We start from the raw sequence: 18172 nt of genomic DNA, 5'->3' as shown, positions 1-18172 counted from the left end.
TGAACTATGTGTGGACCAATACGACGTGCAGGTTCACCCCAAAAATGTCATTGGCGCTCTGCTTTCTTCAACCAAAACAATGCTAACATTACCGATGGTAAATGGACTGCATTGCTATAGCTGCAGCTGCTCAAAGCACATTGTAATGATGCCTCACACTCACCCATTCACAAACACATGTCCGTGTGATACCATGCAAGTCTCTCAACTGCACATCAGGAGCAACTTGGGGATTCAGGACCTTGCCCAAAGGACCTTTGTGATTTTTCTGTCTGGTGTCAAGTCCACTGTCGCAAAGATCCTTGTTAGAAGCAACTACTTGCACCATTTTTAACAACAAACCACACAGTTCCATTATATTGAGGCACTTGCAATGATGACTGACTATGGCTCATGGTACTAATACTATTCCTAAAGTTTCACATTTGTAGTGTAGTGTTGTTGTCCACAAACGATGCTTTAAGTTAAGTTGCCTGAGTGCTGTGTATGTGTGTAGTAGATGTTTGTACTTGTTGATAATGTGTGCAGGGTTTTTGGCGTCATGCTGTGTTCGGGGCATGGGAGCTGCATGTAAAAACTGAGTCAATGTCACGCTCTGCATTTTTCTGGCTGCAGTCTTTTTACCAGGTCTCTGGCATATGTAACTCGGTTTCTGTGTAGGCATTGTAGCAATATTTATTTATTTTTGCTTGCAATTTTGATGTAACATCCCACATACATTGGGCCTATGGATGGGAAGAAGTTTTTTAATTTTGGTTAGGACTGGGTAACAATCAAGGTCACGAGCCAAGGTCAAATTTCCGGCCCCATGCTCATACACAGGAAAATGGCAAATTTTATGTGAATGATTTCAGATATTGTGCATGAACATGATTATTTAAAAGCCCATGTAACTTTTTGTCTTTTTCTTTTAAATTTGGCTCATAGACTTTTCTAGATTTTCCACATTTGCAGTTGGGTGCTGCCAAAGGATGGCACTGATGATGTGGTTTTTAATCAACAACAGTTGCTGTCATTACTTCTGGCTTGTGTGTTGCACAGGCTTACATATAGCAGGAAGTCGAAATTTACTTTAAAATATTTCTCTGTGCCACCTTGTTTTATCTTAATCAAACAAAGACAACACCTGGATGTTGGCACTTTTTTTTCCTTCAAAATGAAGTCAAGTCATGCTATTGGCATCAACGCAGTCAGAGGTACAGCAAGCTGACATTTGACTCCAGTGACCATGACCTTCACCCAAATGATTGACCGCTGGCGACCATGCCAGGGAAATTCTGGAATCTACCTAAATACTACATTTGGTACATTTTTAACATTTGACCCCACTGACCTGGACCCCAATGATTGATCTTTGGCAAATTTGACCTTTGCCAGGGAATTCCACAATCTACCTTGTGACAAATTTGGCAGATATCAAAATTTGACCCCAAAAACTTTGCTCTTTGCCAAAACAAACCCTTTAAGAACAAACTTTTTGGTTGACTGTCATCTGCATATATCACATTTGCAAAGGACCTGGAAGGACCAGAGGAACAAATGGAGAGATAAACCCCAAAAATACAGGGTGGGCCAATAAAATGTTACCACTTTTTGATCGTACACAAGTTTTTGAAATGAGAACTTATTCAAAAAATTGATTTACAAACTTGTAACAGAAGCATCAAATTAACATTTGATACCAAAGGTTTCCCACTTTGTCTCTTGTTTTCCGCACAGTTCAATAATTGATGACATGTTCAGTCCACGCTCCTCTTCTTTGGATTACAGCTGCAACACGTACATTGAAGTTTGTGATGCCATTGCCACACATCTCAAGAGAAATTCTGCAAAATCTTTGTCATTTTGGAAATTGTACAAATTTAAAAAGTGGTAACATTTTATTGGCCCACCCTGTATTTTGTTTTTTTATTTATTTGTTTACTTTTGCCCTTGAGTGACCTTGACCTTTGTCAAACATTTCTGGTCTTAACCGACATACGAGGTCTGTCCGTAAAGTATAGGTCCTTTTTATTTTTTTCAAAAACTATATGGATTTCATTCATATGTTTTTACGTCAGACATGCTTGAACCCTCGTGCGCATGTGTGAGTTTTTCCACGCCTGTCGGTGACGTCATTCGCCTGTGAGCACTCCTTGTGGGAGGAGTCGTCCAGCCCCTCGTCGGAATTCCTTTGTCTGAGAAGTTGCTGAGAGACTGGCGCTTTGTTTGATCAAAATTTTTTCTAAACCTGTGAGACACATCGAAGTGGACACGGTTCGAAAAATTAAGCTGGTTTTCAGTGAAAATTTTAACAGCTGATGAGAGATTTTGAGGCGATTCTGTCGCTTTAAGGACTTCCCACGGTGCAAGACGTCGTGCAGCGCTCTCAGGCAGCGTCATCAGCCTGTTTCAAGCTTAAAACCTCCACATTTCAGGCTCTATTGATCCAGGACGTTGTGAGAGAACAGAAGTTTCAGAAGAAGTCGGTTTCAGCATTTTATCCGGATATTCCACTGTTAAAGGAGATTTTTTTAATGAAAGACGTGCGGGCGGATTGCAGCGTCGGCTCGCAGCCGCCGCGACGCTCCATCACAGGAAAAACACCTCTGTTGGAAGCCTTAAGGACAAGTTGGAACATGTCCAGCTGTTAAACAATTTCTCATATACTCACTCCACTGAAAGCCATCAAAAGCCAACTGGATTTTAACAAATGGTTATCAACACGGAGGTGTTTTTCCTGTGCCGCCGCGCCGCGTCAGCTGCGTCCCGACGCGCGGACCCGTCCGCACGTCTTTCATTAAAAAAAATCTCCTTTAACAGTGGAATATCCGGATAAAATGCTGAAACCGACTTCTTCTGAAACGTCTCTGTTCTCTCACGACGTCCTGGATCAATAGAGCCTGAAATGTGGAGGTTTTAAGCTTGAAACAGGCTGATGACGCTGCCTGAGAGCGCTGCGCGACGTCTCGCACCGTGAAAAGTCCTTAAAGCGACAGAATCACCTCAAAATCTCTCATCAGCTGTTAAAATTTTCACTGAAAACCAGCTTAATTTTTCGAACCGTGTCCACTTCGATGTGTCTCACAGGTTTAGAAAAAATTTTGATCAAACAAAGCGCCAGTCTCTCAGCAACTTCTCAGACAAAGGAATTCTGACGAGGGGCTGGATGACTCCTCCCACAAGGAGTGCTCACAGACGAATGACGTCACCGACAGGCGTGGAAAAACTCACGCATGCGCACGAGGGTTCAAGCATGTCTGACGTAAAAACATATGAATGAAATCCATATAGTTTTTGAAAAAAATGAAAAGGACCTATACTTTACGGACAGCCCTCGTACACATAGCAAGTTTGCTGGAAATTAGCCAAAACATTTCAGAGGACACACAAACAATTGCATTTTGGATAAGGTTCCTTCATTAGAGAAATAACTAACCCCTGTCTCTGTGTGCTCAGTTAGCAGTACCTGTCATGCACTTCTGGACAGATTTCTGGAGGAGAGCTTCTCTGATCAGCTGTTCCTTCACATGGACTTAGAGGATTCCAGCCAAAGTAAGACTCAGTTGACACAAACACTTGTATTTGCTGATTAGAGTCCAGCAGGCAGCGTGACCCCCAGTTCATCACAAATGGCAATTAACAAGTGTCCAGTTTTGGTCCAAACACCACATAGTCAGGCAGGGGGCCGCCAGGTTTGTCAACCATTGGAGATCAACAACACCTCAAAAAAGACAGACATCAGAAATCAGTCAGCCAGAACAAACAACTCACAGGCACCAACTCTCAGCACCAAGTAAGAGAGTAACAAATAAGATGGCTTGCACTAACAGCTCCAGAATTTAGATATGATGAGACTAGTCCTGCTCTGGTATTGGTAAAATAATTTAAGATGGAAATAAAAGTAGTTCAGTACAACACTAATCTGTTAGTCATGCGCATATGGAGAATGCAGAGTGTGGGCTATAGTACAGTGGTCCCTCGTTTATTGCGGGAGTTATGTTCTAAAAATAACCCGCAATAGGCGAAATCCGCGAAGTAGTCAGCGTTATTTTTTACAATTATTATAGACGTTTTAAGGCTGTAAAACCCCTCACTACACACTTTATACACTTTTCTCAAACAGGCATTAACATTTTCTCACTTTTCTCTCGTGTGAAAACATTCAAAGTTCAAACCTTAGTAGAAAAATAAGACTAACCTGTTTTCAGGCCCAAACATTTGAGAAATAAATATAGAACATTTTCCTACAAATAATTATGATGGCTTTTAGAACTAACAAATTTAATTTTAACGATCAACCTACAAGGTTGGACACATAAGAAATTATTAATAGTGACTGACCAGTGTTTCACAGTTCCTCTGATTGCGCCTCTTTGTCCTGGCGCCGCTCCGCTGTCGCGTCCACTGAGTGACACCTCGGTGCAGGTGTCTTTTTCCGAGTGAAAAACACAGTTATGGGTAGTTGTTGGCGCTCTTTTTTCTTCCGGGTGAGAAGATTCTTATAAACAGACACGCAGAACACAGTCCGTGTGCTCTCCCTTCGCGGTGCTGTGACCGGCCTGCTTGATGAGGACGCAGAACACAGTGCGCTGTAAAAAAAAAAAAAAAAAAAAAAAAAGCATGCAAAATTGGACTGAAAAAATCTGCGGAACTGCCAGGCTGCAAAAGGTGAACCGCGTTATAGCGCGGGACCACTGTACATAAGATCAGCCAGATAAAGAGGTACTAGTCCATGAAGGATTTTGTATGTTGGTAACAAATCCTTAAAGACTGACCTCGCACAGATGGTAAGCAAAGGGAGCAAGGCCATTCTTAAACTGTACTGCAGTGATTCAGAAAATAGAACATTACAGTAGTCCAATCTAGAAGAGACAAGGCATTTATTGCCTTGTAAAGCTGAGTGTCATCAGCATAGCAGTGAAAAACAATTCTGGAGCATTGCAACATCTGACCAAGAGGTGCTTTATAGCGAGAGAATAGGAGAAGGCCTAATACAGGCCCCTTCGGTATCCCATATTTTACTGGAACAAGATTAGATGTAACGTTGTTATAAAAGGCGCAAATGAGAGTGACTAGATAAGTAAGATGTCAACCAGGCAAGAACGTGGCCAGTAATACCAAAGTATCTCTCAAGCCTATCCAGTAATATATGATGATCAACTGCCTGAAACGCGGCACTGAGATCTTACAATAGTTGCACTGTGGTGGGATTTGTATATATTACGAGCAGAAGATCATTCACCACTTTAGTAAATGCTGTCTCTGTGGAGTTATATGTTCTAAATTTCGACTGCAGTGGTTCAAAAAGGTTATTATCACCAAGATAATCCACAAAATGCTGTGAAACCAATTTTTCAGGAATTTTTCGAACAGGATAGATTCAATATCTCTCAGTATCAGTAGTTTTTCGGTGAACTCTGATGTAAGCTAGGTTTCTTAAGGACATGTTTGATCACTACAGATTTAAGTAAAACATATAGAAACAGAATCTGATGTCAGGGACAGGTTAATAATTTTCATCAAAGTGGGTGTAAATGTAGCCCACAGGTCCTTAAACAGTTTAGTTAGTATCGGTCAAATAGACAAGTCATGTTTTTAGCTGAGTTCAGGAGTTACAAAATAGTGTCAAAAATGGTAAGTCTCAAAATATGTCTGAAAATATGAACAGTCATTGTAAAGCTCAAGAATGATTGACATTATAGACCTCTGAGGTCCAGAAAAAAGTATTTATTATTATCAGGTGAAAGGATAAAGTGAATCAGGACCAGTTTGACATTTAAAGAACCAAGCAGACGCTTGTTAGGTATCGTAAATCAATTCCACCTGGTCATTTGTAATTAAAGGTGAATTTATAACAGGAAAAAAAAACAATGTATGGGAGTTTGAATTAAATAATGGTTTAATAATGCAGCTGATGTTTTTGTCCCTTAACCCTGGAGGAATTCTTGTGGTTTTCAGCCGAAGTTGCACCAGAGGCTGTTTCTCTCCAACCACCACATGATGTCCTGCAAGAATCCTCATTTTTCATTACAGTGTTGTGTGAATATAAATCACAAAATCTTAGTGCTATTTTTTTAATAGAATCCATCTGTGCTGTGTGTCACAGTCTCCTCTGATTGCTATCTGCATCGGGACAGAGAATGAAACTTTTCTGTTATTAAACTTTTATTTAAAGGGTTTCACAGCTGGCAGATGCAGCTCCTCATCAGTTTTCTTTTTTCAAAGAGAACGGGATGTTATGATGATTTTGAAGAGTTTGATTGTCATTGCCACTTTATCTTCTTGATTCAAGAAGTTTAAACATCTTTGGTTAAATTAAGAGATGGATTCAGGTCATTATCGTTCCATCTTTTAAAACAAAATAAAAAAAAATCCAGTTATGCATTTCAAATGCCTTTTGTTAAAACATATTTGGATGAATTGAAATGCTATTAATTATTGTAAGGGTGTGTTAGGACCCAACAGGTGGCATGTTGGTCTTTAAGGATAAAGTGCACAGGCCTGACTAACTCAACACAAAAGGTAGAAAAAATAATCTTCTACCTCTACCTTTGCGACAGTGCATGGACTGCAATAAACTGAATGAAAATTTTTAAAAAAAGATAATGTGTTGTATGTGAGGTGCATACACTCGTCTGCTAAATGAGTTGACTTAAAAATTGCGTGGAAACCCATTTTTAATAGGGAGGTAACAATTAACCGATACAAATCTGGGCTAGCACTGCCTATTACCCACGGTCTTTTACCCTTGAGATTACAGCCCTCACTTCAAACCAATGTTATACCAGTCAACTCACCTATTTCTGATGAAGTAAGATTCTAATTAGTATGAAAGCTGATTTAGTCCAACAAACTGTCTTCTATCGCTGAAGTCTTTGCATTTTCAGGACATCTCTTTGAATTTAGGCAGCTCCCATATTGCGATCTCTCACATCGTTCATCAATATTGTTCAACACCAATGTAGCCAAATTGCTAATGCCATGTGGCAAAAATAATTTGGCTGCTTTTAACCACAGTGGCTAAGAACCCTTTTCATGTTTATACATAGTTTATATGAATTACAGTACAAGTGCAATTACTGGGGTAACTACTGAGCTTTGGTATGTGAATTTGACTGCTAATGCTGTAGGTATCATTTACTGATTCATCGTGTGGCTCAAGGAAATCATTTGAGGCTGAAGGGAAAAAACATCATTTAGCCACATTTGCTGAGCATTAAAATAACAACTAGCTCAGATACAACATAAACTGTTAAATTTCACCTCTTGAAAAAGTGAGTTTCCATGCGATTGTTTAGTAGTCAACAGATCAGACAGTATAACTTGAACAAAAACTGTTATGTCCTTTTCTGCAGTATTTTACTCCAGTACAAATATAATGTAGTCATGTAGTCTTCAAGTTATTGCTATTGTTGTATATTCTAAATTATCTCATGATGTGTTGTAACAAATAAAATGCCTGCTTGTAAGTCTGTCACGCGAATGTTGATTTTGGGTTTTTCTGTGTTTAAGTAGGAACGGTGTACCTACTTATAACAGTGTACTACTACTTTTAAAGCCAGTTGAGTTTACACAAGTTGCAAAATATGCTTTGGAGTTGATTCATCTTTAAGAAAATTAAAGGACAGAACAAAATGAGAAAACAAAAAATTGAGTAACCGTGCACCACAGAGACTAGTGAGTGAAGTCATATGATAATTTTGAGAGACTTACAAGTTTCGGTGGCGGTGATTGGAAAGATTATCCATACAACAACTTTTTCTTGTTAATTAGTGAAGATTTTAAGATGTGGTCAAGACTACGTTATAAACGGTGAAGAAAACAGTGCGTGTGATAATTAAGTGTTGCTTTTTCAACTGTAACTTTTCTGAATTTTAAAAGCATTTATGTTTGTATCTCTTGCAGGAATCGACTGTGATTTTGAGTCACCATGCCTTTGGACTTTATCAAACCAAAGTGATTGGTTGGTCGTGTCACCACAGCAACCAGCAAATGCAAAGGCTTACGTGACGCATGTGACTGACCACTCAGTGGGAACCAGTGAGGGTAAGAGTGAGGATAAGGTCACAGATGTTGGGAAAGTGTAGTGACACGGACCCACAACAGGGGGCATAAATGAATGGACAATGAATGAGCCGAAAATAGAACACTTTACTGTTGTGAATGTGCACAATGAAATACAGACAATTACAGAATTTTGTATGTAGTCAATCTACAAAGGTGACGTGTGGGCAGGCTCGAGGATAGAAGACGTCCGTCCAGAGAGGAGCCGGAACCCACACAATTTCCACCGCCACATAACCCGGAGAATACTGGAGCCGCCAAGTCCCGAGTCCCCAGGTGGTCACCGTCTCCGGCTGTCGGATCTGGTACTGCTGGCAGGAAGCAGAAACAATCAAGGGTGGGTCTGAGCACACACCCAGCAAACAGTCAGCAAAAACCTCCACCTCCAATCCAGAAACCCGGCACGTGCAGTATTAGTGAGTACTTATCGAAGTTTGGTGTGGGGAGCGAAGACGTCAGCCCTCCACGAACCACAAACCCAGCCTCCAGCTGCAAGCACTCACAGAAATGACTGCAAACAATACAGAAGCAAAAACTCTCTGTGAAAGACTCAAAAAACGGCTGAGCAGTTTACCTTCTTGGCTTGAAGATATCTCAGCAGGGAGGTGGAGTTGCTGCCCGGCTTTTATGAAGATGGTGATGAGGTGGTGATGAGTGACAGCTGTCAGGTGGTGATGAGAGACAGCTGTCATTCCCGGCTGCTCCTGTGAGGCAGCTGCGCCCTCTCGTGCCTGTAGCCCGCACTTCAGGCAGGGCGCCCTCTGGTGGTGGGCCAGCAGTACCTCCTCTTCAGCGGCCCACACAACAGAGTAGAAGTCGGCCAGGAGGGCCGGGTCCAGGATGAAGCTCCTTTTCACCCAGGAGCGTTCCTCAGGTCCATACCCCCTCCCAGTCCACCAAGTACTGGAATCCCCGGCCCTTCCGACGGACGTCCAGGAGCCGGCGGACCGTCGATAATCCGGGCAGGAGGCGGCGCCGGTCTGGGAGCACAGAGGGGTGAGGTGTGGTGTGGCTTGATCCTGGAAACATGAAAAACCGGGTGGACCCGCAGTGAAGCTGGGAGCTGGAGCTTCACTGCGGCCGGACTGAGGACTTTGAGGATCTTGAATGGACTGATGTACCTGTCCTTTAGTTTTGGTGAGTCCACTTGGAGGGGGATGTCCTTCGTAGAAAGCCACACCTCCTGCCCGGGCTGGTATGCAGGGGCCGGGGAGCGCCGGCGGTCTGCATGGGCCTTAGACCTCGTCCGGGCTTTCAGCAAGGCAGAACGGGCGGCGCGCCACACCCGACAGCATCTGCGCAGATGGGCCTGGACCAAGGGCACACCGACCTCTCCCTCCACCACGGGAAACAATGGGGGCTGGTACCCCAGACACACCTCAAACGGGGAGAGGCCGGTGGCAGAGGACACCTGGCTGTTATGCACGTACTCGATCCAGGCCAGATGGGTAACCCAGGCCGTCGGGTGCGCAGATGTTACACAATGTAGGGCTTGTTCCAGTTCCTGGTTAGCCCGCTCTGCCCGACCATTCGTCTGTGGGTGATACCCGGACGAGAGGTTCACGGTGGCCCCCAGTTCTCTGCAGAAACTCCTCCAGACTTGAGAGGAGAACTGGGGACCACGCTCCGAGACAGTGTCTGTTGGTATCCCATGCAGACGGACGACGTGGTGGACCAGGAGGTCTGCGGTCTCCTGTGCCCGTTGGGAGCTTCGGGAGGGCCACGAAGTGGGCCGCCTTGGAGAATCGGTCCACTATCGTGAGGATGGTCGTCATGCCCTGGGACGGTGGGAGGCCCGTGACAAAATCCAGGCCGATGTGGGACCAGGGGCGACGAGGCATCGGAAGCGGTTGAAGTCCTTGACTCTTAGTATGGTCCGCCTCGCCCCTGGCACAGGTGGTACAGGCCTGGATATATTCCCGGACGTCGGCTTCCATAGACGCCCACCAGAAGCGCTGCCGGACCACTTCCACGGTCCTTCTCACCCCTGGATGAGAGGAGAGCTTGGAATCATGACAGAAGTCCAGGACAGCAGCTCTGGCCTCTGGTGGGACGTACAAACGGTTCTTCTGACCGGTTCCTGGGTCCGGGCTCCGTGCCAGGGCCTCCCGGACGGTCTTCTCCACGTCCCAGGTGAGGGTGGCCACGATAGTGAACTCAGGTATGATGGGCTCCGGTGGATCCGACAGCCCTGTTTTGACTTCATCTTCGTGTACCCGGGACAAGGCATCCGATCTCTGGTTCTTGGTCCCGGGGCGATAGGTGATCCAGAAGTCAAAACGCCCGAAGAACAGTGACCAGCGGTCTTGCCTGGGGTTCATCCGCTTGGCGGTCCTGATATACTCCAGGTACCGATAGTCTGTGAGAACCGTGAATGGCTCCGAAGCTCCCTCCAACAGGTGTCTCCACTCCTCAAGAGCCTCTTTCACCGCAAGGAGTTCTCGATTGCCCACGTCATAGTTCCGTTCAGCTGGGGTCAACCTGCAAGAAAAGTAGGCACAAGGGTGAAGAACCTTGTCGGACTCCCCACTCTGGGATAACACGGCTCCTATCCCTGAGTCAGAGGCGTCCACTTCAACCACAAACTGGCGGCAAGGATCGGGCTGCACCAGAACTGGTGCAGTCGAAAACTGACGTTTCAACTCCCTAAACGCGGCTTCGCACCAATCTGACCAGGTGAAGGGGACTTTTGGGGAGGTCAGGGCTGTCAGGGGACTACTAACCTGACTGTAGCCCTTAATGAACCTCCTGTAGAAATTTGCAAAGCCGTAGAAATTTGCAAAGCCTAGGAACTGTTGCAGTTTCCTGCGGCTTGTGGGTTGGGGCCAATCTCTCACCGCCTCAACCTTGGCCGGATCAGGGGGCGATGGAGTTGGGGGAGATGATGAACCCCAGGAAGGACAAAGAAGTGCGGTGGAACTCACACTTCTCGCCCTTCACTTCACAAACAGCCGGTTCTCCAACAACCGCTGCAGGACCTGACGTACATGCTGGACATGGGTCTCAGGATCCGGGGAAAAGATGAGTATATCGTCCAGATATACGAAGACAAATCAGTGCAGGAAGTCACGCAAGACGTCATTAACCAAAGCTTGGAACATCGCGGGAGCATTCGTGAGGCCGAACGGCATGACCAGGTACTCAAAGTGACCTAACGGGGTGTTAAATGCCATCTTCCACTCGTCTCCTTTCCAGATCCGAACCAGGTGATATGCATTCCTAAGATCTAATTTGGTGAAAATTTGGGCTCCATGCAGGGGCGTGAACACTGAATCCAACAGGGGCAAAGGGTATCGATTGCGAACCGTGATCTTGTTCAGCCCTCTGTAGTCAATGCATGGACGGAGTCCGCCGTCTTTCTTGCCCACAAAAAAGAAACCTGCACCCATCGGGAAGGTGGAGTTCCGGATCAGCCCGGCAGCTAACGGGTCCCGGATGTTGGTCTCTATTGATTCGCGCTCAGGACGTGAGAGGTACAGCCTGAGGTATGAGCCGAAAATAGAACACTTTACTGTTGTGAATGTGCACAACGAAATACAGATGATTACAGAATTTTGTATGTAGTCAATCTACAAAGGTGACGTGTGGGCAGGCTCGAGGATAGAAGACGTCCGTCCAAAGAGGAGCCGGAACCCACATGATATCCACTGCCACCGAACCTGGAGAATACTGGAGCCTCCAAGTCCCGAGTCCCCAGGTGGTCACCGTCTCCGGCTGTCGGATCTGGTACTGCTGGCAGGAATCAGAAACAATCAAGGGTGGGTGTGAGCACACAGTCAGCAAAAAACAGTCTTTAGTTTCCAACGGAGGGAAAACCTCCACCTCCAATCCAGAAACCCGGCACGTGCAGTATTACTGAGTACTTATCGAAGTTTGGCGTGGGGAGCGAAGACGTCAGCCCTCTACGAACCACAAACCCAGCCTCCAGCTGCAAGCACTCACAGAAACAACTGCAAACAATACAGAAGCAAAAACTGTCTGTGAAAGACTCAAAAAAACGGCTGAGCAGTTTACCTTCTTGGCTTGAAGATATCTCGGCAGGGAGGTGGAGTTGCTGCCCGGCCTTTATGGAGATGGTGATGAGGTGGTGATGAGTGACAGCTGTCAGGTGGTGATGAGAGACAGCTGTCATTCCCGGCTGCTCCCGTGAGGCGGCTGCGCCCTTTTGTGCCTGAAGCCCGCACTTCAGGCAGGGCGCCCTTTGGTGGTGGGCCAACAGTACCTCCTCTTCAGTGGCCCACACAACAACAGAGGGTAAAAGTGGCTTCATACTGCCTACAAATGCAGTTGCATTCTTACTTTGTTTATAAAGCATGCTCTTGAGTTTGAAAAAAGATTAATGAAGGGTTCCTATTAAAAAATAAATTTCTGATCCTATTAGAATAGTCTCCAGTCAGTTATCACTCTAATTGTAGCCATAGTCACTTTCATAAAATCATAAAAGGTTCAGCCTTCCTGGTTTGAGGCTGTCGGAATAACCAAAGAGGTTTTGAACATCAGCCTATCGTGAAATCATTGTATAAATGAAGGAGCTCATTATACAATTTATTGCAGAGCAGGTAGGTTAGTAGGCTAAGGAGTTAGGCTACCAGTATGTAGGCCTGGGTTTGATTCCCAGTCACTTTGACAAGATGCGTCATCTGTGTTGTCCAAATCTACTCATTGGTAAAAACCTACCATTGTTAGGCAAGGAGAGAACCTGTGTCAGACTGGCAAATCCTGCAGGAGAATTGTAAACTATCATCCGGGGATCAGCATTGGCACCAATGGCCCCATATCCTTTATAGGGCTTGTAGTAGTTTTCTACTAAATCCTCCAGAAAAACTTACCAATTATTCATAGTAATCCAATTCAAGCTTTCTCAGTGTGAATTTCTTCACTTTCTGTAATCATGCCAGTTGGGTTTCTACAGGCTTTACATTATGTGTTTACGACATCATAAAGATTTGTGAAAACACCAGGATTCTGTTTGGCAAAGATATAAAATTGTTGTCCATTAACCCAACTGCAAACGTATGTGCTCATCAAAAGCACTTTTTAGGAATTAATATAACTCATACTTCCACAATTCCCAGCAGTTGCCTGTTTGTCTGTCTTTAGCTGAGTTGAAAGTCAGGGGTTGGTGGTATTTGTCATGATTTGGCGCTATATAAATAAAATTGATTTGATTTGATTTTGCCAAAATGTGGATGATGTGAAACTCAAGAGGGCACATAAAATTCTAAAAATCAAAACACCCTGCATAATTTCAGTTTCATGTCAGGCTTTTGAAAAATGAGCTGTTGGTATGAGTGAACATTAGCTTTTTATCTTACTTTCTGATGGCACTGTGGTTTGTCATAACGGACAGTTATTTTACTAAGAAAGCAGTGAGGTTTTGTGCTCGTGTAACTCTTCCTGGAGGTAGTGTTGATCAGTCAAGGCAATGGAGTGAACCTGCCATTTCATTTCTTTGGCTAAATACGGTCTACATAGTTTAGGTTTGTCTTTTGATCTCATACACTTTGGCAGCTTTTGATGATATTCAACCTTTTGAATGATGCAGACAAGTTGGTGTATGCTCCCTGTTTTCATCAGTTTCAATAGCCAACAATTTTGGCTAAACCAAAAATTTGTTTAAATTAATTGCCTTTCATCTATACACACTAGTTTGTCTATCACAACTAGCTTGCCAACTGTTGGAAATAGCTAGCAGCTAGGCTGCATCCTATCATTGAAAGTAATTTCTTCTTTTGTTTAAACAAACTCCTTAGATAGTGGATGGTACAGCCACTAGCTAGCTAGCATTTTCTTACATCTACTAGCTAGCTAGTGGAAGTAGGAAAATGCGTGTGTTGAATTTGTGCTAGATTTCACCAGGTTACTGTTCTGTTAAATATCAAAGTGACTGTTTAAAGCTAATTCTAATCTTTTTCACTTTTTAAAAAATCTGTTAGGACACTTCCTCCTCTTGAAGACCAACCCTGCCACTGAGGATTCTGGGAGATGTGCATACCACTTGACTAGTCCAGTTCTGGCAGGAAGTTCCGGACGTTGCGTCTTCCATTTGGCTCTGTATGAGGCCGGTCCAGCTTTGGGGAACCTAACGCTTCAGATCAAACCAGTTCTGTCCAGTTCAGCTATTAGCTTTGTGGTTCTCAACCAGGACAAACGCGTCGACCGCAGGTCAGCAGATACACTCAGAACAACCATTTCATGCCCCCGCAAAGCTGTACTTGTAATTGAACTGTCCATTTGCCAATTTAATTAACGTCAGAAAGCAAACTGCATACTGATCAAACCGCTTCTCAAATGGAGGTACGGCCTATAAAATTCAGCAAACCTCACTCAAATTAAAGTTGACACAAGCCTTTAGAGATAGCACAAGGGCACAAACAACAATTCCTTTACCTCTGTGGGACAAAATCCATAGAAAATTCTGTTATCTACCAGTTTGAGCACCTTGTAGAATTGTGGCTTTGAGGGGACAGCAATCCCCTGAGTATTACTTGAGAAATAAGGACAGGTATTTTGCTATCGAGCTAATGCAGGAGTCTGGCCATTTTTATACCAGCTAAAAGCGTTCTTGTCTCTGGATGGAGACTTTGGAAATGAATGTATCTGTAATTGGGTTGGATAGAGGAAGGATGGATGGGCATAAGCAATACCTTTGTACATTGGTTTTTGTAGTGGCTGTGCAGTAAAGTATGGGACTAAGCAATTCCATTATAAGAGAGGTATTAGTATTACCACAGACAGTAGTTCTATGTATTCAGCCAACCCCAGGCTGACCTGTAAATGCAGCTGATGAGCACAAGGTTCACATCCAAAGTATCCAAAATAAGTGTGGCAGTGTGTCCTGTGACTACTGGTCATTCCGCAGCAACTCCCCAGAACTTTCCAGTTTATATAGTTGTTGTTTTTAATAAATAATGTGAAACCTTCCATTGAATTAATGGAACTCTGCAATATCTTGAAGCTCATATTAGGGAGGGGTGTTACTTCAAACATTTTTGAAATCTATAAATTTTTGCATGGAATATGGAAATATACATGGAATAAATCATAACAGTATAATTTTTGGGTCATTTGGTTCCAAAAACCCATATGGACGGAGCGTTTGAAAATTTCAAGTAACGCGTGTGTCGTAAATGTGCTGTGGACATAGAAAACCACTCTGTTCCTTATAATTAGTTCATTGTGGCCATGTCATTCTTTACATGTGATGATTATACTCAACTGATGTTCCTGAAATAAAAACTACATAGATTTTGTTTGTTACAATTGATCGTATCATATGTACTGAAATTAGGTTTTTTGTCAATTACTCTTAAAAAAAATAAAATAAATAAATAAATAAAACACCAGATAGGCTTATTGTTACTATAGAGGTTGAATATGGGGTCAAGCAACATTTGGAACCAAATTTCAAGTCTCTAGGTGCAGCGGTTCTCAAGATATGACATTTTCATCGATATTTTTGGCGATTTTTGAACCCTGTATCTTCACTGGCTCCGTCCATATGGGTTTTTGGAACCAAATGACCCAAAATTTATTCTGTTATGGTTTATTCCGTGTATATTTCCATATTCCATGCAAACATTTATAGATTTCCAATTTTTTTGAAATAACACCCTACTCATACTTTTTTCAATATGATTTACTTTTAACATTTTATTTAATTTTTTTGCATTTCTCACAAGTTGCTCATTTTTCACTGGATTTAGTAGACATCTCAGTAATATCAAGAAACATCTATAGATTATTTGCAATATGTATTTGTGTTATTTTTTTAAATCTTTATTTATTTAAACAGGGTAGTCCCATTAAGATTTTTCCAAGATTTTTTTTTTTGCCTTTTTATTTTTGCTTCTATTTACATTTATTTATAGTTTACTTATTTTATTACTTTTAATTATTGTGTTTATTTCTTGCTATTGTATTTTGCTTTTATTTTGCAAAACACTTTATTTGTATGGTATTTTGCTATTGTATATAAATAAAATAATAGTAATAATTATTATTATTATTATTAATTGGGGAGGTGATGGTCTAGTGGTTAAGCGTTGGGCTTGAGACCAGAGGATCCTTGGTTCAAAACGCAGCCTGACCGGAAAAACACTAAGAGCCCTTGGGCAAGGTCCTTAATCCCCTAGTTGCTCCCGGTGTTTAGTGGGCGCCTTGCATGACAGCAGCCTGACATCGGGGTGAATCTGAGGCATTGATGTGTAAAGCTCTTTGAGTGTCTGATGCAGATGGAAAAGTGCAATATAAATGCAGTCCATTCATTTACCATTTAAAAATGCATATTTCTCCTAGTTTTCACTTGGGTCCAGAGAAATTTTGATCTTGTTTGGTGCAAGTGTATGACAGTATAGAAGACAGACAATTGTGGAAAAATGTATTGAAATATTGAAAAACAAAAAAAACTCTTGCTTTGTAAAATAATCATTCACATCTTAAATCTGATCACTACTAAAATGTAACAACTTATATCTCTTGAATTCCACCACGTTTCATAGACACCTTCGACTAATGGTAACACAAACAAACTGATCACACAACCATCATGTCATCTGTAATAATGCAATTGTAAATGAAGAAATGTGTGTAATTCTGGAATTGACATATATGTGATTGGTTAACACAGGGATGAGTGGGAGGTTCTAGAGGCTGTGATTGGCCGGATGGATGAGCCATTCCAGGTGACTCTGCGCTACACCTTCTGTCAAAAAGAGGGCGCCACTGTAGCTCTGGATTCCTTACAGTTCAGAAACTGTGACTCAGGAGGTGAGTTAGAGCTTCAGGACTTCAAGTTGACCTAAACCAGTTTGGGTGGCTGCCTTAGCAACACTTTTTATAATGAAAACCTTTAAATTCATGTTTTCTAAAGGGAATATATTTGGGAACACCTGCGGATTTGTTGATTAACAACATATTATGTTCTCGAGATTCAGCCATGTGAATATGGAGACTTAGGTCTAATCCCAATACCTTCCCATCTGGGCGAAGTAGTAGTGCAAAGGTAGCAGCATTGTGATTGGGCCTAAAATGCTAACGAAAGGGGGTTCAGTCATTCTAGTACGAAAGCTCAACAATTTTTTTTTTTTTTTTTTTAATCTTCCAATATGATGGTGAGGTGTACAGACGCAGCGGGTCGAGACGCAGCGTTATCTTGCACCGTTTGTGTTTTCTAGTTTATTTATTCTTCTCCTGACAGAAGCATGCTACAGTCACCCCATTTATAGCCTCCAAGACCTGATAAACATTGGATTTCAGGCAAAATGGAAATTACTACTGCCTTTTCACAAACCCACAACATTGCACCAAAAACAGCGAGACTGCCGGGCACCCCGTCATTTGTTATTGGGCCTAGCAGGTGCCGGAGGCAGCGCAGGGAGAGGAAGCAGAAACGCGGATGCCGGGCAGGCCTGCTAGTCCAGCTAAGGAACCAACCGCACTCACCTCTGTTACCATGTGTCTTCCTTACAAACACCAGATCCCTTGCAAACAAGCTGAATGAGCTGCAGTCACAGATCACCTACAACCGCCTCATCTGTGAGTGTTGTCTGCTGATTGTTAGCAAATCCTAGCTGCACACGCATAGTCCCTGGCGCCACAGTGGAGCAGAGACGAAACAGTGTACAGGGCCAAGGTGGAGGAACTGTCGCTCTGGTGCTCAAAGGACAACCTGACCCTGAATGTTCATAAGACAAAATGACTCATCATGGACTTCAGGAAGAACAAAATTATTTAAAAAATCATACATTCTGATTTCCAGATTTTTTTTTTTTTAGATTGTCTCTCACAGTGGACATGCACCTAAGATGAAAATTTCAGACCCCTCCATGATTTCTAAGTGGGAGAACTTGCAAAACCGCAGGGTGTTCAAATACTTATTTTCCTCACTCTGTATATATGTGTGTGTGTGTGTGTGTGTGTGTGTGTGTGTGTGTGTGTGTGTGTGTGTGTGTATACTCTATATATGTATTTGTATACAGTACAAATTTTATATTGAAACATTTTTTGTGGTGTATAAAATGTCTTGTTTCTTTTGTGGTGTATAGTAGCTCTGTGGGAGCACCCCCAATTTTGTAGTAACCCCCCCGTACAACAACAATAAATACTACTCTGTTATAAACAGTTG

At 42.9% G+C, this 18172-nt stretch overlaps 1 protein-coding gene across 2 annotated transcripts in view; it reads left to right on the top strand.

The window, feature by feature from the left end:
* ltk (leukocyte receptor tyrosine kinase) overlaps positions 1-18172 on the top strand; it is a 134092-nt gene that overhangs the window by 58382 nt on the left and 57538 nt on the right. For both annotated transcript variants that reach the window (XM_034159725.1, XM_034159726.1), the window contains exons 2-5: positions 3439-3534; positions 7888-8028; positions 13983-14211; positions 16676-16815. In XM_034159725.1, coding sequence (XP_034015616.1) covers positions 3439-3534; positions 7888-8028; positions 13983-14211; positions 16676-16815 — 606 coding nt within the window. The remainder of the gene's footprint in view (positions 1-3438; positions 3535-7887; positions 8029-13982; positions 14212-16675; positions 16816-18172) is intronic.

The sequence above is a fragment of the Thalassophryne amazonica genome, chromosome 19 (genome assembly GCF_902500255.1).
Source record: "Thalassophryne amazonica chromosome 19, fThaAma1.1, whole genome shotgun sequence".
Classification (NCBI taxonomy): domain Eukaryota; kingdom Metazoa; phylum Chordata; class Actinopteri; order Batrachoidiformes; family Batrachoididae; genus Thalassophryne; species Thalassophryne amazonica.
The sequence above is the reverse complement of the archived record's forward strand: the minus strand, read 5'-3'. Positions and strand labels throughout refer to the sequence as shown.